Source organism: Pomacea canaliculata, linkage group LG11 (assembly GCF_003073045.1).
Source record: "Pomacea canaliculata isolate SZHN2017 linkage group LG11, ASM307304v1, whole genome shotgun sequence".
Classification (NCBI taxonomy): Eukaryota; Metazoa; Mollusca; class Gastropoda; order Architaenioglossa; family Ampullariidae; genus Pomacea; species Pomacea canaliculata.
The window spans coordinates 11184511-11206834 of record NC_037600.1 but is presented as its reverse complement, the minus strand read 5'-3'; the positions used below and the strand labels follow the sequence as shown (position 1 = coordinate 11206834).

The 22324-nt window shown below is 38.2% G+C and overlaps 2 protein-coding genes across 3 annotated transcripts; both read right to left on the bottom strand.

Moving 5' to 3' along the window:
- Positions 1-540: 540 nt before the first annotated feature.
- On the bottom strand, positions 541-6638 carry LOC112576292 (E3 ubiquitin-protein ligase TRIM33-like). The gene is made up of 6 exons (XM_025258644.1): positions 6330-6638; positions 4744-5934; positions 4266-4397; positions 3889-3984; positions 3416-3589; positions 541-1424 (listed from the first exon to the last, which is right to left on the bottom strand). The coding sequence occupies exons 2-6, from the start codon at positions 5830-5832 to the stop codon at positions 1389-1391; spliced, it is 1527 nt and encodes a 508-aa protein (XP_025114429.1). The 5' UTR covers positions 5833-5934; positions 6330-6638; the 3' UTR covers positions 541-1388.
- A 2886-nt stretch (positions 6639-9524) lies between these two features.
- Positions 9525-22324, bottom strand: LOC112576264 (E3 ubiquitin/ISG15 ligase TRIM25-like). Of its 2 annotated transcripts, XM_025258585.1 has the most exons (9): positions 22151-22321; positions 20286-21360; positions 19857-19910; positions 15686-15739; positions 15410-15463; positions 14005-14163; positions 13498-13650; positions 12646-12825; positions 9525-11418 (listed from the first exon to the last, which is right to left on the bottom strand). In XM_025258585.1, the coding sequence occupies exons 2-9, from the start codon at positions 21348-21350 to the stop codon at positions 11386-11388; spliced, it is 1752 nt and encodes a 583-aa protein (XP_025114370.1). In that variant the 5' UTR covers positions 21351-21360; positions 22151-22321; the 3' UTR covers positions 9525-11385. The 2 variants fall into 2 exon arrangements, with proteins under 2 accessions (XP_025114370.1, XP_025114369.1); XM_025258584.1 differs by lacking the exons at positions 9525-11418; positions 12646-12825; positions 13498-13650; ... (1 more) ...; positions 15410-15463; positions 15686-15739 and adding an exon at positions 16446-18849 and having other exon boundaries at positions 22151-22324.

Sequence of the window (22324 nt, the reverse complement as noted above, 5' to 3'; positions counted from 1 at the left end):
TGTTCTAGTGTTTTCTTAATTTTTAGAAAATGGCTTACATATTTTAAGCCGAAGATATGAAAAATATGTTTTCTTCATAAACAATGGTTCTTATTTATTAATACCTAAGATCGTCTCAAATAATTATGTCGTTGCGTTTCGAAACATGCATATAATATACTGCAATTCACTATAAAATGATTTATGGATAAATGTTTAATACATTAAATGCTAGAAGAGCTGAAATTTAAAGATGTTTAAACAACAAAAATAAGTCAAAAGCCTAAGTAAACTATTACAGTTAAAGGTTTCTTTTTCATTTGCTTATTATTTGTAAATCCACGAAAAGACAATGCTGGACTCTGTAGGCTCAAACTGTACACAACAATGTCGATAATAATTTTATTATTATTGTAACATCAGAGATGGTTGAAGAGCTATGCGCGTATCAACAGCCAATACCAAACTATATATTATATATGTTGCAATACAAAGAGATGATGGATTAACAGAAATCTACAGCTACCTTGGTGGGTTGCATTTATAGGGACCTTCGAGTCGTCTGCTGGGATTTCTGATGACAGTCTGCCATTAACCACTAAAACGAGGTCACCTAGGTTATGGCAGATATAACGGTTACGGTTTGAGGGGATAGAATCTCTCAGACATCTTGAAAAAAGCAGTACAATGGCGGGGGTGACCCCATTATTGCACAAAGGAGTGTTGACACAAAGTGAGTGTCAACGGTTTTTGCCGTGAACACTTCTATGCTTAGCCGATACCCTCCTTGTACACGTTCTTTTCATTAACGGGTATTCATGGCGAGACTACATGTTGGGTAGGAGTGGAGGGCACAGAGGGAAAGTAAACAGTATTCATAGCCCTTGGTTACACTAACGGGCTTGAATACTTACAGTCTTTTGATACATGGCGCCGTGATGTTTGTGTATGACTGGTTATTGGCAAACACCATGATAGAAGCACACTTCAAAACCTATTTTGTGTAGGTCTACCATCTTGAAATGTATGTTACTAATAATACTTCGAGGTTTGGACCGCCAAGCGAACTGTGAGCACAACTGGATACCCGCAGCATTTAAAAGAAAGAGGTTTCAATAACTCAAGTCGATGTTTTTATCTACAAATACACTGATGCATATTTTTATCGTTATTTAAAACAGTTCGTAACTTGATCTGTCTGTTACACAACATGAGAGTAAATGTAGGTAAGTTGTCAGGTGACGTGTACGTCTGTAAGAAATTACAAGGTGCTAGAAACACTTCGGTGATAATATGACTTTTGAGATGAAATGATTTCTCAGGGTTTGTGATTTATGGAGTTACAAACTAAGCAAATGAACTTTTTCTGTGTATGGTCTTGTTCTCGCTCAGTTCGTCTTCCTTCAGCTTTAGATGATCTTTAGTATCGGGTGCAGCAACGTGACCTGCAGAGTGAAAATAGCCGATAGAAAAGAAGGGAAATCTGCAGTTTAAACAACTTAATCAATAGCTCAGTAAATCTTTATTGAAAGAAAGAGCTTTTAATTACCCACCTAATGAAAGGTTATTGGTAGTAAATGTATTGTAACAATGTTAGTGACATAGCTATGAAACAATACTAGTGAAACAAAAACTAAGAATACACTTATTGACAGAAACGAAAACAATTACATTCAGGGCTTCTGATTACGCAGAAAATTGCGTACAGTACGCATTAAAAGTTCGGAGGACCCCTTCAATTTTCATCAATGGGGTCCCAGGGGACCCCTTCAAATTTGGGCGAAGAACAGATACAACATTGGGTAAGTGTAGTGTCCGACATCGTAGACCAACCTATTGTTGTCGTCTGCTGCAAGGCGAGAGTAACTTCCCTTGCACTGAGTCTGTTTTCCCTTACCTAGAAGAGTTCCATTAAAGGCCCGATATCTTCCCACCGGGGGGAAGTGAGTGGTATCGCCCGTGCAAGGGAAGGTAGGAGTACACGAGGTGCGGACTGCCATCGGCCAGTCGTCTTCAATTACTACCCGGACAAAAGGCGGGGTGGACATCACAGGCACTGCCGACTAGCATGGCATAAATCGTCTCCCTCACCCAGTACTTGCGGTAGGGTCTGAGCGTTGATCGAAACGACTTCTGTCTGAACATTCTGTCGGGTTAGGACTGACTGTATTCTCCACAAACAAAAAAACTAGAATTTAAAAAGGAGAGAAGAATGAACAGCGCAAATGACACAAACATAAAAACAACTGAATTGATCGCATATGGTCGGGTTAGATAAGCGAAGAAAGACACAGTGGGGGCACTATGTTGCAGTCGTGAATTGTTGGCCATTTGTAAAAGCTCAAAGACTGGACTCAAACCGAGTGTACATTAGGTCAGTCATCAGGAGGAGAATGAACTGAAAATATTAAATATTATTATCCCTCTTATGAGTAGAAAGAATGCAAGGAAAGACGTATGTTCAGATAGAAGCCGTTTCGCCTCACTTTTCTTAGACCCTACATCAAGTACTAGTCGGCTGAGAAAGACGTTTTATTGCTAAATATAGTTTGCAACTGAAACTCGTTTAATTTATTTGTACAGTTTCAAACACCTTCGATCATCTCATGATTTACGTAACATTCAGAATCCACTGAATGTCACTGAGCTGTGGGCGCCACGTCTTGCCGAGGTTCGCTTTTCTACCTTGCGCCAGGTTTTTTTATCCCAACTTTTATACTTCTATCAATGTGCCACCTCTCGTTGATGTTTCTTACAACTCTAGTTCTCACTAACTTATTAATTGCCAGGTTACGGTCGAGAACTTCCTCTTGAATGATGGCATCTGAGGCATTCATACTTTCATACCTCTCCCATCCACCACCAGGTGCAGCTTATTTAACTTATTTCAAAGATGTTGTTGACATCGTGGTTAAATTCATTGCCTTAGAAACGGAAAGAAAGTGAGCACCCCAAGTACAGTGAGCATAAGCTCATCACAGATGCTTGCACAGACATCATGGCACAGAAATCTCGCCGTTTCTGACTAGACATTACAGTGCTTGTGTGCCTGAAAGGCAGTTGAACAAAGTAGTTGATTTGTTGATTTTTTTCTACATTGTAAAGGGACCCCTTAGAGTTAGCCTGGGACCCCTTAGAAATCTGAGGAAGGGGTCCCTGGGACCCCAAAGAATTTAGCCTTAGCAGAAGCCCTGATTACATCTTTTAATTATTTCTTTACCCTGGGAACACTTGGAACATGATTTTTTTTTTCAATTGATAGTTCTTTGTCGGGTATTTCTAATTTTAAACTTGCTAGGACTTAGGAGTTAGAAAGAACAATTCTTACCTGTCAACAATTACTACACGTAAACAATATTTAACATTTCTTGTGAAATTAATTACGCATACCAAATTTACATATTGACAGACAAAAGATTATACTTCTATTGTCTACCTTCATGCGAGTGTTGAGTTTAAACAGGGCGTAACACGGTCTTGAAACTGGTATTTTCTCTGTGTCTATCAGACTGCCATCGAGGTAAAAGTGAAGGTAATTATAGGAGTCGATCATTAATCCAGCCACGCTTCCTTCATAATTTATCTCTTTCCATCTGGAATGGCTGAATTCCTGTAAAAAATTTATGCAAAGCTGGTAAATATATTTATTATGATATCATTCTTCATTAGTGGATTGAAACAAAACACATTCAAATCCCATCATCGTATTTTTTCATGTCAAACTTTTAATTTTTTTTTTTCACAATTGTGACAGTTGTTGGAATTTACATTTGAAAAATGACAAACATCCAAACATAGATAGTTGTCAGCTGCTAAATATAAGTCATCTCAAGAGTGGAAGCAGACAGACCAGAATATACAAATTGTTATTTAACTTGACGTTTATGTCACGTGATGAAATACGTTTACCGTTTGCAAGTTACATCCCTTTGGGCGCTCTTCTGACACTCCGTACTGCACACTTCCTGCTTGTCTGGATTTCCATTTACTTTGGTCCATCCGCAGCTAAATAGTTCGACACACACACACAAACACTGCTTATGTTTAATGGCACACCCTGCGGCTGTAAAAGTAAGATCGGAGATAAGTAGCTCATGGACGAATGAATTTTGTTATCAGTGATTTGTGTTGTCTTAATCAGTGACCTAGCTAAGCTCGTCTGTGCACAATGGGTTCATCCATATCTACTCTTTTTCGTACAAGTATATCTTATCAAGAGGTAAAAATCATTCAGAATTGTCACTTAAATCCTTCTCTTCCTAATCTACCCCCATCATCATCATCACCTGATACAAGACATTCTGCTCCAGAGGTTCACAGGATGTGACTTCACCAAGCTGAGAAATGTAGAGTTCATATCCTTTTCCCGTCTCTGTCTTACTTCTGGTCAGCATCACAGCCCCACTTGCGGACTTTGCCTAGACATTCGTCAGTCACGGGTTAAGAGAGGATTTTGTCTTAATTAAACATTATTGAATTAGGTTTTGTCTGGCTTAAAGTCTCAACATTTTTTTTTTATTTATTTTTTTTTTGTAATTTAGAGTCCAGCCCGCCTAAAAAGAATTTCTTGCAACATTTTTGCTAATGGATATTGAATATTTTAGAACTGGAATCACAGATTATTAGACTATTGAACTCTTTGCTTTTCATTTTTATTTTTAGTAGTATTGTTGGTTTTCTGTTTGCTTCATCATCATCATCATCCACAATCACAACACAACCTCCACCACCATTATCATCAAAAAGTAAAAGAAAATGCTTCACCTGACTCTTAGCTCTCGGGTCTATAATTCCATGTAGTTCTTTCTCGATCCGCCTAACGACACTTTCGCAAAATCCAGCATTTGTGGAAGGATTCCTTAGAACATCGCCCGCTAGCTTGACATTGATGTCCAGGTAGTTGACCCTGTCTGTCAGAGCCTTAGTCGCGAATATCAGCCCGGGTCTCGGAGCGACGGTTGTGGCTCGCGTCAGCATGCGCTTGTGTGACGTCACCTTCACTTGCTGCTCGGCCAGGACATTCTTGGCATCCCGGAGAGATTTCCTTAGTTGTGAATGTGATTCATGGGTTCTTTCCTTTAGTGTGTTGCAAAAATCGTCAACCACATGGTGAAGACGTTGGCAATGTATGTCCACCTGCGCCATGTCGTTTTGTTCGTTGTCACCAACTTCCTGCAGACGAGAGTCAAGCTTAGCAATGGCTTCCTCGAGATTTAGCTCAGCGTTGTCGATCATGCATGTAAGAATAGCGATTGTGCTCTTGGATGACGTCATTTCCGTTTGGAGCTCTCTCACTGCTTTACACTTCCGGTGTCTCGTGACAGTGCAGGATGCGCAGACGGCGAGGCCGTGATCGACGCAAACGATCTCCGCGTGTTTGTCGCCGTGGTCAGCACACAGTGCAGGGCGGCTGGCAGCCAGACGTTCAGGTGTCACAGTTCTGACACTCTCCACATCGTGACTGCAGGTCGCAGAAAATTTTCGGTGAATCATACAACAAGACTGACACATCATATCGAGGCACTGCATACAGATGAAGCCAGCCGTGACGTCTGCACAGCCACAGCAAATGTGATCCTTAGCCAGCACGCGAGCGCTCTCCAAAAGCGCTTCTGTCACGAAATCTGTTGGCAGGGCGTCGGCAACATCAGTTGAACTTCGATCTACCTGTGCTGTGGGCTGTACTATAGGACATCTACACAGTGGACAGCTGGCATCAGCTTTGGAATCCATCCAGGAAATGACACATTCTCGACACAGGAGATGACCACAGGGTAGAATCTTTGGTGTCGTGAATTCATTCGTGCACACGGCACACTCTCGTTCGTGTGGCTGAAGTGACGTTGCCGCCATTTTGATATGTAAATCTTTGTGGAATGTTACAAAATAAAAACTGCTTGCATCAAGAGCACCCCGCTAAAACATTCTTCTTATTTTTGAGTCAGAAACTTTGTGCTGAAACAGGAGTAATAAAGAATTTACAATTCCTAACTACAAACGTTATCAATAACGTGATATAATTGATGTGTTTAAAAAAATGATAATTAATTATTTTTCTTTGGTATTTTGTGTGAATGGAAGGCGTGTAGCTTGCATGTGTGGGAGCATGGAGAAAAAAATTCTTATTTAAATTTCCATTCGTAGGACAACTAGTAGCGCGTCTGACTCATCAAGGATTATTAATGAGGAGACAGACCGCTAGATGGAGGACCTACTGAATGAGATTCAGGACAGCCTCATTGTCACTAGAAGGAAAGCAACTCCACCAATAATGAAACCAAACATACTCATAACGACTGAATGCTAAAACATTCTAAAATATCTAACCAAATATGCAAAACACCACTAACCTTTGTTTTAGCTGTAAAAAATCAGAATCAAAGGCTTTTTTGCGATTTTTTTCTAATATCTCTTATCTTTCTGATTCAAAATTCGGCGAGCTGTAGGAGAGACAACTTATTACCAGCTAAACACAATACAAAGTGAATGAACTACAGATGGCGAGGGGCATGTACAGAAAGTACACAGCAAGGGTCGGTTTCATGTTTGTGTTGACAGCTGCCGCGGCTCATTTAGTAATAAAGTAACAAAGGTCCCCTAGAGTTCGTAACTGATATAAAACAGCAGGTACATTGTCGTTAGCTGGCTTCGATTATGACACAGGAGGTTGTATTTGTATATAGGATGGATATTTGTTAGAATAAACGTACGTACTTACGTGTTTGCTCATGTGTGTGTGTCCACGTGCGTGTGTGCTTGAATGAGTTTCTTTCTTTATTAGTTTCTATCATATACACTTGGTTTGTAGAGGTTGTTAATGTAATAGGCTTTATATATACAACGCTTTTTATCTGGTTCCTGATGGTCTCAAAGTGCTTCGCATATATCCACACACAAACACACAAGCTCACATCTTTACGGTAGGTATCACATGCACCTTTGTGAAGACTCTCTCTCTCTCTCACACAAACACACACGCACACACACACACACACATCTCAATAAACGCTTACAAAGTGGAATGTCTAAAAGTCAGGTGACTGAAGTAAAGTGATAACGAGAAGCACAAGCGATATATTAATTCTCTGTCACAGTGCTGAGACTTCTTGGCATCATTAAACATCATGTCCAGGCTCTGCATACAAATAAACTCAGCTTTGTTGTTGTCATCGTATTGTCAACAACACACGTGTGTACAGTCAGTATAGCAACGTTTTGCACCAGCGATTCCATCAAAACAATCTGTGGGCAGGTGGTCGGCAGCTTGTGCTGCCTGCAGGTTCACAAACAAATCCATACATCCTGTTAGAGGTATTGTACATTGGACATATCTATTGCACATCTATACAGTAGACATTCAGCATGAAAGTCCATTGTCAACAAGGAAATAACACATTCTTGAAACAGGAGATGACTAAAATCTTTGAGGTGAGGTAATTCATGCAAATGGTACACTTTTTAGTTGGGCTGAACTGATGCTGTCGCCATCTTTGATTATATATATAAAAGTATGCGATGTAATTCAAGGTATTGAGTGAATGCCATACTGGAAACAATTGTATCAAACTCATTTTTTTAACATTACGATAATTGTTAGTTATGGGTGTAGGGTAGACAAGGAAAAGCTGCTCGTAACCAGACAGTTCAGAGACGATAGAAGTCCCTTTGATATTTTTATTTGGATTTCCTACACTATTGTCATTTTGTGATAGTTTGTGTGTGTGCGTGTGTGTGCGTGTGTGTGCGTGTGTGTGCGTGTGTGTGTGTGTGTGTGGCTGGAGGGGACCAGCTCTCTGTCGTTTTGTCTCATCTATGAACGTATGTCGAGTTTTAGTTTCTCCTACTCATCTGTGATGCTTGTTGTGCCTTTCGCCTTTCTTATGGATTGTTATTCACTGTTTGTTGTTGCCTCATTTCATTGGTAATCTTGATGCGCAGGTTTTTAATATATAGGATTCTGCACTTCATTTACTGACATGTTCAACTGTTTTGGCATTGTGGGCTATTGTGGAGCATCCTGTACCATTCGAGCCTACGATATGTTGCTCATCATCGGCGATCTCAATGCCAAGGTGGGAAGTGACAACACCTGCAGGGAGCATGTCATGGGCAAGCATGGAATTAATACCATCAATGACAACGGAGAGAGACTGGCAGACTTTTGTGAAGAAAACAACCTACTGATTGGAGGCACACTCTTCCAACACAAAGACATCCACAAGGCAACGCGGACATCACCAGATGGGATCACAAAGAACCAGATAGACCATGTCATCATCAACCGAAGATGGAGGAGCTCACTTCAAGATGTTAGAGCCTACAGAGGAGCAGATGTTGCTGGTGACCACACTCTTGTGATAGCCACAGTTTCTCTGAAGCTACTTCGATCGCGAGAAAAATAGGCACGTGAGCAGAGAGTGGACTCCGGCAAACTGAAAGATCCTGCCACCAAACGAGCCTTTGTTATGGAAGTAAAGAACAGATCCCAGGCTCTAGGAGACCAACAAGAGATGACCTTAGACGACTTCAATCGAGTCTTACAGGAAACAGGAAAGAAAATACTGGGCTTCCAACGGAAGAAGAAAAAACTGTGGATCAGAGAAGAGACATGGAAGACGATAGACGAGAGAAAGTCTGTCAAACCAAAGCCATCAGTAACAAGCTTGACATCTTCCGAAACAGATGCCTCAGGCGCCTACCTAACATCTTTTGGCCAAATACCATCACCAACGAAGAACTCCACCGAAGAGCTGAAACCGATGGATTGGACATGTGCTCCACCAGCAGACAGCAGACCTCTCCAGAGTCGCCCTACGATGGACTCCAGACGGCCGAAGAAAACTTGGAGAAGAACAACGGAAAGGGAGATGAAAAGAAAGGGCTGGACATGGGGTAACCTAGAGCAGGTTTCAGCCGATCGACATCAGTGGCGGACTCTGGTTAAGGCCTTATGTGCAACCTAATGCACGAAAAGGATTAGATAGATAGATAGCTTGTCACCTGCACTCTACAGCGCCTTTCAGACGAGACAATTAATAAAATCAAAACACAGACAACAGTTTAAACTTTAGAAATATAATATAATTTAAAAATCAAAATAAAAGAAGAAAACAAAAAATAAATAAACACAATACAAAACGATTCCTAATTTCCCAACCCCACAATTCGTACACACGTTTCTTCCAACAGTTTCAAAAATATTCAATCCTCTCATCCAGTTTCTCTCAAAGTCTCCACTTGAAACAGCACAATGTTTTCACTTCTAACATGTACCACATATCCACGTGAAAAAGTACACAAAGTTTCCACTTCGTCTTGTAGTTAAATCCAAAAGAAAATCCAAAAGAAAAATCCACAGGAAACTTCACAAGAAAACTTCAACAGGTTCAATGTTAACAAAACACAAACAAGTCTGGTACTTCAAGTCGGTTCAGGACTTATACACACAATCCAAGTCTGGTCAGGACTTGTACACACAGGTCTACAACACCAAGTCCGTCAAGACTGGTTACAAAGCAATAGCCGTCCGCTCCGGACGCACTGACAACACCAAAGAGACTCCCTTCTTCCCGCTCCCGTCAAGGAAAAACCCTAATCAAACCACACACATCCAACACACTATCACACTCTTTCCTTTGTTCAAAGTAACCACCAAACAACCTATCATTACTACTTAATTACACAAAGACCGGCCAGCCATCCCCGTATGGCGCGGCACGCCTCAGACTGTTGACACTAACAGCCTCAGTGATAGCTGTCTTTACCACCTCACCCGAACAATTACTTTTACTAATTAAAAAAAACATTTTTAAAAAATACATCTCAGCAGGTTTGTGACATAGCTCATCTACACAGAAGACATTCATCATGAAAGTCTATAGTCAAAAAATAAATATCACATTCTCGACACAGGAGATGACTAAAATCTACTATATCACCTTGAAAAACATTTTAAAAGTGTTCATACCATGTTCTGTTGTCTATAGTACATTCGTGGTTAGATTGTCTGCAGATTGCTTTTGTTTCTTTCCAAAATGCTTGTGAATTGTCTGTGTAAGTGGACAGCTTTTCCAACAGATCCTTTTTAAACTGCTTTCGTTTGCTTTGCATTAGGTTTCGATACCTACGACTCGTTTCTACATATTTTTGTCTGTTGATAGTTTTAGCCGTGCGTCGAAATTTCCTGTGACACCTTCTCGTTTCACGTTTGGCTTGTATACACTGAATCAAACCACCTACTCTTTCTTCGCCCTGTCAAATTTTCCACATCATACATTGAGCCGCGTTTAGAAGGCCAGAGTTAAAAAGTTCTACTGACTGTTCGACAGAGACGTCCAGCATGTCGAAAACGTCATTTAATTTCTTGCCTGCTTTTTCGTTTTTTATGTTGGACATGAAAGACTGGCATTTATTGTTATCTAAGATAATTTTCTCTATAGTTACTGGTTCTGTCTCTGATATCACTATGTCCCGATTTGAGGTCAACTGCAGGGGCAGATGCTTCGATTCGAATCGCTCCGTTATCTCTGGACTAAACTGGCCTGGAATCATTTCTCTAGAGCAAAGGAAATAATGAATTGTGCTACTGCCCATAGTGCTTATGTAAGTATATCGGCCATTTTCATCTCCAGCGCAGGTGCCATTTAAGATTGTTAAGTCACATGTATTACAAAATTGTAGTAACAGCCTTCCAAAAACTGACTGTCGCCTGCACTCTACAGTGCCTTCCAGACGAGGAACATAAATAAATTAAAACACAGACAGGGATTAAAATTTTAAAAATAATATATAATTTAAAATACAGAAACAAAACCAGTCCAAATTTTCCAACAGACAGTTCGAACACACGTTGCTTCCAATGTCTCAAAAATATTCAATCTTCTTTGCCGACAGTACAGTTCATCACAAAGTCTCACTTGAAACAGCTCAATGTTTTCAGTTCTAACTTACACAATATATCCACGTGAAAAGTACACAAAGTTTTCACTTCTTGAAGTTATATCCAACTCAGCGCAAGTCGATGAACCCCAGGCTGATACGAAGAATAGGCACAAACAGAAGAGAAAAACAAAACAAAATAGAAATCCAAAATAAATAATAATATATAATATATAATCCAACTTCTCTTCATGCTAAGAATTTGTTTTCCCTCTTTTCTTTATGTGTGTGTGTGTGGGTGGGGAGAAGGTAGCTCGTCCAGCTTTTTTTTATTTGCTAATGTCTTTCAACTGGAAAAAATCCTACACAGATGCAATGTGTACTCGTCTTGTTTTGGATAGCAATCAGGTTAACGAAACAAATTCACTGGAGCTCTCATTGGTAATGTCAACGCCCAGGTTAATGTCATCCTCGATCACAAAAATATTCTTGTTTTATTGTCTCAGCCTTCTTGTTCTCTGATATTCTTTATGTTCTAAAAGATGTAGGAAGCGCTGTCACCTGTAAAACAGACAACAGAGCAGCAGGTACAAACATTGTACAAATGTAAACTTTAATAAATAAAAAAAGTCTGTACCCCAACTCCATGCAATGGGTAAGACAAGTGTCTTCTCTTTCTCTTTATTTATCTTTACCTGCAGTTTTCTAGACACCTTCATGTTATCACCGCTCAAGAGACCGTTATAGTCTCCCCATGCAATTCCAAACTCCTTTGTGTGATATAAAGTGTGTTTGTCAGGAACTCGACTGGTTACGATTGTGTAGTGTGTTGTTGTGACTGCAGGTAACTAAACATTGTTTAGTATGGAGACTAGTATTCACTGTAAACTCATTTCAGGCATTCCCTAATAGGCCTGTGGGGCAGAAAGAGTGTGTGAAGTTTGTGAAGGAACGAGTCGGGAAGAATGTAGTTCCTTGCCTTGCCAATGGGTAAAAATAAAGGAACGACATGCAGGACAAGTCCCAAAGTTGAAAGAAGAACAGCACGAAATATTACAAATATTACAAATATTACAAAGGTTTTACCTCCCTCATAGTTGTAACAGGTGGAACTACTGGAGCTGCCAACCGAGGCTCATTTGTTTCAAAGAATATTGAGATTTTACTCGGAGGTGGTGATAACTGTCGCTACTCCCAGACTAACGAGAGGATCCACTGACGGATAATTTTCTTCCTGTGTTGTGATTAGTCTAACAACCTAGGGACCCACAGATGCTACTTTTGCTTTTCGAAAGGTCGCGTGGCGGATATCTTGAGTGAAAGTAGTTTATAGTTTGTGAAAGCCAATTAGCGGATCCATATCCATTATCGGACATTGGAATTTCTTGGTTTTAAAAAGAAAAAACAAGCTTTAGAGACTGTGACCCAAGAGGTCCTAGTTAATTAAGAAAACTGTGCGATAGTGTAGAATATATAAATAGAAGTGGAGTGATTCATGTGTTTATGTATTTATTTTTCATGTTTTCAACCCTGCATGACGTTCTTTAGTAAAATTAATCTTTAAGATGCAGTGTTTGGTTGTAAGCATATATACATTAAGGATCATGCTTAAAAAAGAGAAAATGAATGTAAAAGAAAATAACTATGACAACAACAAATGAAGCTAATCAAGTTAAAAAAAAATTCCACTTGACACTAAGACACCCACTGATCTTTCTTTGTTTTCTTCTGTCAGTGTCAGTGTCTGCCTCTATGACTGTGGTATTTGTGATAACCTGTGTCTCTTACCTTAGTAACTAAACTGCCAATATCAAAGACAGCAAACCAAGGTTGTGTAACATTGTGTGCTGCAACGCCCTGGTCCTGTCCGTTGATGTAGAGGTGAAGGTCGTTGGATGACGTCACCAGTACCCCGACTCGACTCCCGACTTCAAGTCTCCTGAGTTCACTTGCGAGCGGTAACGGCGCCTACATATAAATACCTGATACTTTTATCTTATTAATAAAATATTGGGCGTGGAGTGAGCCCCCCACCTTGACCTCCGTCTTTAACTCTAACACGCACTTTTTGACAAATATTTTTTTGTAACAGTACGAGAAAAAATGCTTGAAACTTTCTGAAAAATGTTAGGTATGAGCAGGGTGATTTCATTTTACCGTCACTTGATGTACAAATAAAGATTTTGTTTAACGACTAGGTTCTGATTTATTTAGGTCAGTAAAAGCTTTAGTTCAATTTCTCCAAACGGGTTTTACTCGGCTTCAGAAAACATTTTTACAAATGAAGTCTTCCATTGTTTTATCCACAATTTTATAAAATTTACTGTCCAAAAAAATCAAACCTCCTAAATAACTTATCCTATCTGACCAAAGTCAACATAAACGGATCCGTCTAAGTCTCTACATATTTAGATAACTGTAGGTTTTTATTCACAGCAGGTAAAGATTTTAATTTTAACTTGGGAATAACATTTCTCCCTAAGAATTACTTCTTCATTGGAAAAGAAAAGAAAATCCATCAAAACCTTCAAGCATGCTTTGTGTACTAAAAAAGTAAATATAAGTGAATAACACACAGATTCATCTCTTACACCAAGACCAAACCACAAGCCATCTGCACTCACAGACATGAAGACTTACACTTTCTCCCTGGTGGTAGACCCAACAGGGCATGATGATAGCGGAGTCTTGCAGGTCTGTAGACCACAGTGTCACAGTGAGGCGTGCAGGAGAAATTCTTGTCACACCCAGTGATAGATAGTTGTACACACTTGATCCTGCGTCCACTCTGACCTGCGTCAACATCCCAGTGTCATGACATGTCAAGCTGTGACAGCTGATTAAGATGACTATTTGCACTAAATGATGTCAATCTCTCAGTAAAGCCACAAGCGTGAAAAGAGAAAAAATGTATTGAGACTACTCAATCCGTCCAAAGTAAGCTGTCATCAACTTATAGTAACGATTTTAAGAAAATGGAACCCAAATAATTCAAAATGATTTTTTTGTTTGCGTCTGTACCCTGTAAAAGAAAGAAAAGTAAATAAAAGTAATTTTTATTCTGAAGGCCGATTTATTAAAAACAGTACTAATAATCATTGTAATGATAATCGTTGTCATCATCATAGTTTTAGTCAAATATCTTACTTCATACAAGACGTTCGCTAACATAGGGTCACGTGACACAACCACCCCGTCATCGATCGTATTCAGCTCTGTCCTCTCCGCGGTCCTGTTACCGTTCGTCAGACGAATGTTGGTTCCGCAGTTGTCGTGGAACACAAGGACTGGTGGCTGTGGGTTCAACTGTAAATAATATTCTCTTGTCCATGAAAATTATTAACAGATCAATAGTATACTATAGTATTATACTATAGTATTAACTAAAAATGTTCTGGTATTAGTGTTATAAGTTGTATTTGATAATTGTTTTTTCAGCTGAGATCTACAATCATACACTTCGGAAAGTTTTGTGTCTGTAAGAGTCCACTTCCCATACATTAAATCATATCACACATTAACCTTTACATTCGTTTGAAGAATTTACAGGTAATAACTTCATAAAACATGCATTCTGAAATAAATTTAACGAAACTACAAGAGACTGTGTGTGTGTGTCTTGAAGTTTTTATGTAAGGAAATGGGATATGAACTTTTGTGATCAGGTTTTGCTAGTTAATGTTAGTCCTGACATTTATTTTCACTTTGTCACTAGCTGCTGATACAAGGGAGGGAAAAAGGTTTCTTAAGAAATGGAAAAAGACTAGCGAACAAAAATATTGTTTAAATTCTACAAAAACCCCGAAGGAAGAGAGAATTAATATGACAGGTCTTAACCATACAATACTCTTCATTTAACCAACAAAGTCACTGATGTGATTCAATACCTTACCTATTACCGACCTGCAGTCAAAGACTTTTATCGAACACAAGTATATGTGCGTGTGCATACGATTGTATTTGTTTAAATTCAAATTTAAATTGTGGGTTAAGAAACATTTGAAATAGTGAAGCCGTTTGTTACAATTTCAGTATTTAATTCTGTTACACTTGAATGATAGGACCGCTTCCTTCTTGCACATACACACACAATGTCCAGTTGTCATCACTTGTTCACAAAGGTGTCGACGATATGCGTGTGTAGGATATGCACTATATAAATCTTCACTTATCATTATTATTATTACTATTATTATTATATATTGTCAGAGCGTTTTCTGCAACACTAGACTGTGTTTAGTTTGCGTGTGTGTGTAAAGGTTGTGTCTGCTTAAGTTTAAATGTTATATGCTCACTATAATGCAACATTTACTAAACGCGTGTAAAAGTAAGTCTGACCAAAATAAGGACAAATATTATAATGGAATGTTAGATGCTTTAAACTTGTTGATGACTTTCTTTAAAAAAGTGTAAATGTTAAATTATATACATACTTTCTTCCAGCTGTTAGAGCTTTTACAGTTAAGGAAATAAAGCAAATGTTCAAAACTGTTTCTATACATGTTTTATAATATATATATAGACGATGCTAAAAATATTGAAAAATTGTTACCTGGCTTTTCTTTACAAACTTTTTCTTTTTTGAAGAATCACTTGGCAGGTAAGGCTAGTAACAGAGAGAGAAGATTGAGAAATATGCGATGGACTTGGACTGCTAAATGTAATATTGCATTGTTCCCCTAAATGAGTTACTTGTGAAAATTCTAGGCGTGTAATGTGATAGAAAATAGGTGAAAAATATTTTACACAATTTACATACATACTTGCATATAGCTACATTAATACATATATCACGAGTAAAAATAAAATGTGTAAAAAGATTATTTACCTTGATTTGCTTATCAGTCTTTTCCACTTTGAACGAGCAGCTTGAGAAGGAACTCTATTAACAGACAGAGAGCATTGAGAAAAATGTCATTTGATGATCCCGAACTTGATTAACAATCTGAAAACAAGACTTTTTTAAGAATTTTTCTTTGAGTTAGTTTGCATATTTAAAAAAAGATTTTTATCATTTACTGCTTCTCTTTATTTTAATGTTTATTCTTGTCAGTTACTCTAAAAGGCATTTAGTAGGACAGAGACAGAAAAGGTTGTAAATCGTTGACTTCATTAAATCGTTCACTTGCTTCACTAACCACAACTAATGGCTCTTATATATGTTTCATCTTGTACTTAGCGCAGTTAAATAATATACATATACATAAACACATTGAAGTTTAAAAATCTTTTATATGTATATCACCAAAACCAGTTATTTATTAAGAATGCATACTAGTTTCACATACCATTAGTATGGAGACTTTATTTGTCTGTTACTGAATGCATTTGATGTCGTAATTAATATAAAGGTAAAAATGGACATTTAAAAATGAATGGTTTGTCCATAAATATGCATATCTATAGACTTTTATAATATAAATTAATACAAATTATACAAATTAAATGTGTAATGTATAAACCTATTACAAACATCAATATAGTATCTTAACATACATAACAATTACCAATTACTGATTACAATGTTATCCCAAATAAAATATTCGAATATAATTTACTAATAAATAGCCGGTCTAAGAATTTTCACAGCAAGACTCTAGGACTCACACACATGTACTTTGTTTAATGACAAGGAACATGATATCAATAAACCTAGTAATGTATTACAGAAGATGTAATATTCAGCTTGAAAATTTATGGGAGCAGTTTTCACAGATCAGTAATGCAATTTTTGTACATCTGTTTACAATAAACTCCTCCTGTCTTATCAGCTAAACGCGTAATGAAAACATTACAAAACTAAGAATTCACATTTTATACATGTCTATCAGCAAATCATGTCATGAAAACATTACTAAACTAAGAATCCACATTCTATACATGCCATGAAAGAAATACGCATTTCTTATAAATGACTGCTTAGCGAATAAAAATTCATCATCGTTTATTTCTAAATTATGTAAAAAAAGGATTTTTTGTTAATTTTAAGATTTCGTGCATAAAAATTTAGCAATGCATTATTATGCACAATGTTTAATAAAAGCAAGAAATGTCAGATTTGAAAGTTGTTGCACTCATAAGCGGCCTCTGCAGGTTCTAATTTAGCTTTGGAACCACGTGACCAAATGGGGTAGACGCCCCCTCAAAAAAGATACTGATGAGGCAAGAATGGGAACATCCTTCACTGTCACCATAGTTGGCCCTCCTCAAATGCAGAGCATCTTCCTAAACCATTGTTTATAACATGTTGCAACCCAATAATGTCAGCGGCATCTTAGACAAAATTTGTAGAGCAATACAATTAACAATCTTTTTTAAGTATTTCTCTCACTGAGTTTAGAGCAACAAGAAAACAATTCCATCACCTTCCACAGAAAGTACTCCACCACATGCTCTCTCCCTATCTCACAACCATACATCCATAAATTTACAATGCACAATATTTTAGCACAGTAGTGCCCAAGTCTCCTATAGCATGTTTATCGACATTGCTTTGCCAGAAAAACATTTGCATTAAACACCCCTGTATCCAGAATGAAGCCCAAAGCTGCAGATAAATTTAAGTTTAGCAAATCACAAGCATAGTTACTGTCCTGAAAATGTTTAGGAACTGTCCTCGGCATTCCTAATTGGGAATGACACAATTAACAGTTCACTTGAAGTCTGGCATAGACCACATAGAAGATGCAAATTTACAGCCTCTCAGATATCTCTGTCACTCTAATTGAAGAATAGTTCTTTATATTGTAGTTGTTGACAATTATTAGTCAACCTTGCCAGAGTTAAGTTAGTTAAGGTCATCCTGCAACATCTTTATCTTCACTTCATCTAATCATTGCAAAGGTATTTTAGGCAACATATTTTCAAATAGTATTTCCTCTACATGAACTTGGCATGGGAAAATATAGGAATCCAATTGTTCCTTTACAAATAACTACCATTATTATTATCTACACTAAAACATAAAAATATCACAATCATGTACAATCAGTGGCAAAGCATATCTCTTGCAAAATAATACTATCTCATTTAAAAATTACAACCACATTTAAGTTAACTGTGATTGTCCTTCTTGTGGAACAACTGTTTGGTGTATTTTTCCATCTCTTGCCTATCTTCATCCTTCCGCAAAGTTCCAACCCAGTAATTAAGGCAGGTGTCTAGTGTGCGATCAAGTGTGCCTTTATATATGGCTTCATTAAGAATAAAACGTATCAATGGAATTTTAAAATGTTCCAGTCCCATTTCTCCAAGACACTTTAGGATACGTGTGATGCGGAGATAGTTGTGCGTTGAGTGATTCAGAAAGTGAAATCGCTCTTTCCATTTCTCCGAACGCTGAACTTGTCCATTATTGCCGTCTACTAGCTTCATGCCATAAAAATCCAGCATCATCTCGTAGGACTTTAAGAAACGTTCTGAAGCCCTTTTATCTTTTTGTATTGCCTTTGTCTCATGCATCTGCAGCTCCTGGGCCTGCCTGTTGTTACCACTTTCTCGAATTGGAAATAACCAATGAATATAGCCTTTGTGGCGCTCCAAGAGATCATGGTCACCCCACCACTTTTTATGGATGTTATCAATAAAATCGCCATCTGGTACTGAAGACAGTATACCCAGGTAAAATTTCAAATTGTGATTTAATTTAAGATTGTCCTTTTTGTTAGGGTAGCCTTCTTTGTAAACCTTAGTATCATGGTCACTCCAGTGATGGCTTTCTGGAAGCTGCCTGCAGACATTACACCCTCTCTCCTTTTTACTTAAAATCGCACACTGAAAGGTATCATCCCTTTCATTTCTAAACTCTTGTTCTTCTTTTGTATTATTATTGGTTTTACCAACTGCTGCACAATTTCCGGAACGACGCCTACTATCAAATGCATCCGATCCCGAACTAGCTTTGTTTTCGGAATAGCAGTGACGTGCTGTTTGTTTGGCAACTTCTTTTGTGTCTTCAAGACTGGTTATGTTCACACTTGTATTGCTGGACATCTTATAGAGGGCAACAACAAGTTAGATTAGTTAGAGTTAATCTATCTTCAACAACAATAATAAAAAGTTAAAATGTCTTCTTTGAGTTTTTCAATCATCTCACCATCACCACTGGCTTAAGAAAAAGCTAGTAATAAAAATACAGACCATCCATTTCGGAACAGATCAATACATTGATATACGCCATCAATGAAATGAAGCTTTATATGAAATATTATATATACATGTCTCTTATTATAATAACTTTAAAGACAACTGATTTGGTCTAAGAGAAACTGTTGTTTTTTGTAAAATAAAAAGTGTTTCAGGTGTTTATATAACATAAATTAGGATAGGCACCTTTGTGATCGACATTTTACTATTTACAGTGTCAGTTCTGATATTTAATTATATGTTTTACATAATTAATGCCTCTGTATGATACACGCACGCACGCATGGGTTCGCGTACTAGCACACACACACACACACAGACGAAAAATTGGTGATTATAGGGATTACGGTAAAATGCCGAGAACCCTCTTTACTAAAATAATATTTTCTGAACCGACATAATCCTTAATCAAAATAATGTTAGTTTCAAAGGTAGCAAAACTATATGATGTATATTAAGGTGCGTTAAATATTCCAATGACCTGCTTGGAGAACTTGCACACATTAATGTGCTCTGAACCTGGAAAGTGTCTGCAGCCAAAAACTAATTCTCAAATTAAATGGCAAATAATGTGTCTTTTTTTCTTTCAAATGGAACTATAGGTAGAATGTCAGATAAGGTATTACAGGCGTTCTGTTTTTGAATGCTTTAATTATTGCGATGACCTCCATTAAAAAGTATATGCACATAGAATGAAAACATTTACATTGCAAACTGTTTATTTACTTACGTTTTACTGGTAGAGCTGCTGGAGCCAGTAATTTAGAGGGAAAGAATTTAAATAAATTTTAAAACTGTTTATGTATATTATAAACATACATAATTCCAAACATGTTGATAAAATTATTATTTACCTGGCCTGCTTTCATAGCCTCGTTCAATTGTTGCGAGGAGCTTGGTAAATAAGTCTAGTAAAGGACAAAGAGCATCAAGAAACATTTTATTATTGAGATCTCAAATTTGATTCACAGTTTATAAAGAGGCTTTATATGATATTCGTTAGTTGGCGAGTTTCCACATTAAAATAAAGATGTTGTTTACTGGTTTTGTTTACTATAGTTTTTTTTTACACTTTCATCCCGTTACACTAAAAGGTAATTGCTCGGAGATAGATAACATCACAAATAATCGACCTAAGTAGATCATTAACTTGCTTCACTGGCCACAAGTAATTGCTCTTTGATTAGGTTCTTCTTTTACTGTGCGCAGCTAAATAATGTACAATAACTATTCATAGATAACCTGTGTTTATCAAGTAGACTACAATCTGACAAAGTGGGTACCTTTGTCTCCGTTTTCAGTTGCTCCAACCTCAGTAGCTCTTGTTCTATCCGTGCCACAACTTCTAAACACCATTTCGCACTTAACAAGGGCTTCACCCACACATCTTCAAAATGAGAGCTAAGGTCAAGGCTGTTGACCCTGTCTGTCAGAGCCTGTGTCATGTGTATCACTGCAGGACGTGGTGACACTGCCGTGGCTCGCGTCACAATGTGTCTGTGTGACGTCACCTTCCCTAGACGGTTGCTAAAGTTAGTCTTGACGTCACGTAATGAATTCCTGATTTGCAGATGTGACGTACGAGTCTTTTCCATCAACCTCATACGGAAATCTTCCACCAGCGTCTGAAGACATTCACATATCTTGTCTACTTGCGACATGTCTTCTTGTTCACTGACATCAACTTCCTGTAGACGTGACGTCACCTGACCTATAACCTGCTCTAGCTTCTGCTCCGCTTCTACCAGAATCTTTGTTAGGTGGGTAAGTGAGTTTTCAGCTGAATGTATTTCAAAGTCAAAATCGCTTACTTTTAAACATTCACTGTGTTTCTGAACCTTACAGGATTTGCAGACAACGAGTCGGTGACAGAAGCAAAAGCTGTCCGCCTGTTTGTCGCCGTGGTCAGCACACAGTGCAGGGCGGCTGGCAGCCAGACGTTCAGGTGTCACAGTGCTGACACTCTCCACATCGTGACTACGGCTGATGGACATCTTCTTGTGTACTTTAGCACACGCTGAACACATCATGTCCTGACACTGCATACAGATGAAGTCCGCCCTGACGTCCTCACACACACAACAAAGGTGATCTTTACTCAGCACACGAGCGCTCTCCACCAGCGCTTCCATCACAAAGTCTGTCGGCAGGGCGTCAACAGTGACGGACGAACTTCTATCTGACTGCTCAACTATAGGACATCTACACAGCGGACACCCGGCATCAGCTTTGGAGTCCATCCAGGTAATGACACATTCTCGACACAGGAGATGACCACAGGGTAGAATCTTTGGTGTGGTGAAGTCATTCGTGCACACAGCACACTCCCTTTCCTGTGGCTCAGCCATTTTGAATATTCTAAAGATACAAAACATTCAAACATAATGCTCGGTTTGAAGTTTTAGGCTAGTGATTATTTCTGTAAAATAAAATTTAGTGTAAAGACATTTAAGCAAATATTACTTCTGTATTTTTGAAGAAGTGTTTTCGAGTGATAAACCAAGAAAAAGAGAAGTACAATCGAAGAAAGACAAAGGTTTTAATGAAAAGAAAATCTGTCGGCAGGTTGTCAAGAGTATAGGACGAAGCTCGATCTAACTGCCCTCCGATAGGACACCTACACAGCGGACAACCGGTTTTATGTTTGGAATCCGTCGGAGAAATGACACATTGTCGACACAGTAGATAACAAAATAGTATAATTATCAGAGTAATGATTTAGTGTTAATCACTGGACGGTGTCTTTCTTTTGGCTGAGCCATCTTTGAGTCTATGTTACTGATGTTACGAAACAGAAACATGAATTCAGTTTAATTTTTAAATCAGTTAATTTGAACAGAGTGATTAGTGGCAGCAGTGAGGTACAGATACACAACCAGTTAGCGAACTGAGGAAATGAAACTGTCGTGAAGAACTTATGATCCAGCACCTGACCTCTAATACTTGTTATTATAATTCTGTAGAAGTTCTAGGCTGCTACAGCAAACTGTGAACATAACTGAACACCTGAAGCAATAAATGTCACTACACAACGGCTGACCTACTTGACTCACCCTCTACTCACAGTACATGGCGGGTAGGTGACACACAGACCAGGAACTTACTCAATGTGTCGACACTAAGTAGTATAAGTAGTTAGTGTACTCACCTGCTCCTTTAGATAAACAATTGATGAGTATATAGAGGCTTTACTCTGCCTGACTTGTAAGTCTACGTAAGTATTTCAGACCAAAGAGTCTGTTTAGCTCAGAGTGTTTCTCGCTACGACGACCGGTCGTGTCTGTGTACGTCACGTGATATTTATAGAAACAGCAACTAATTT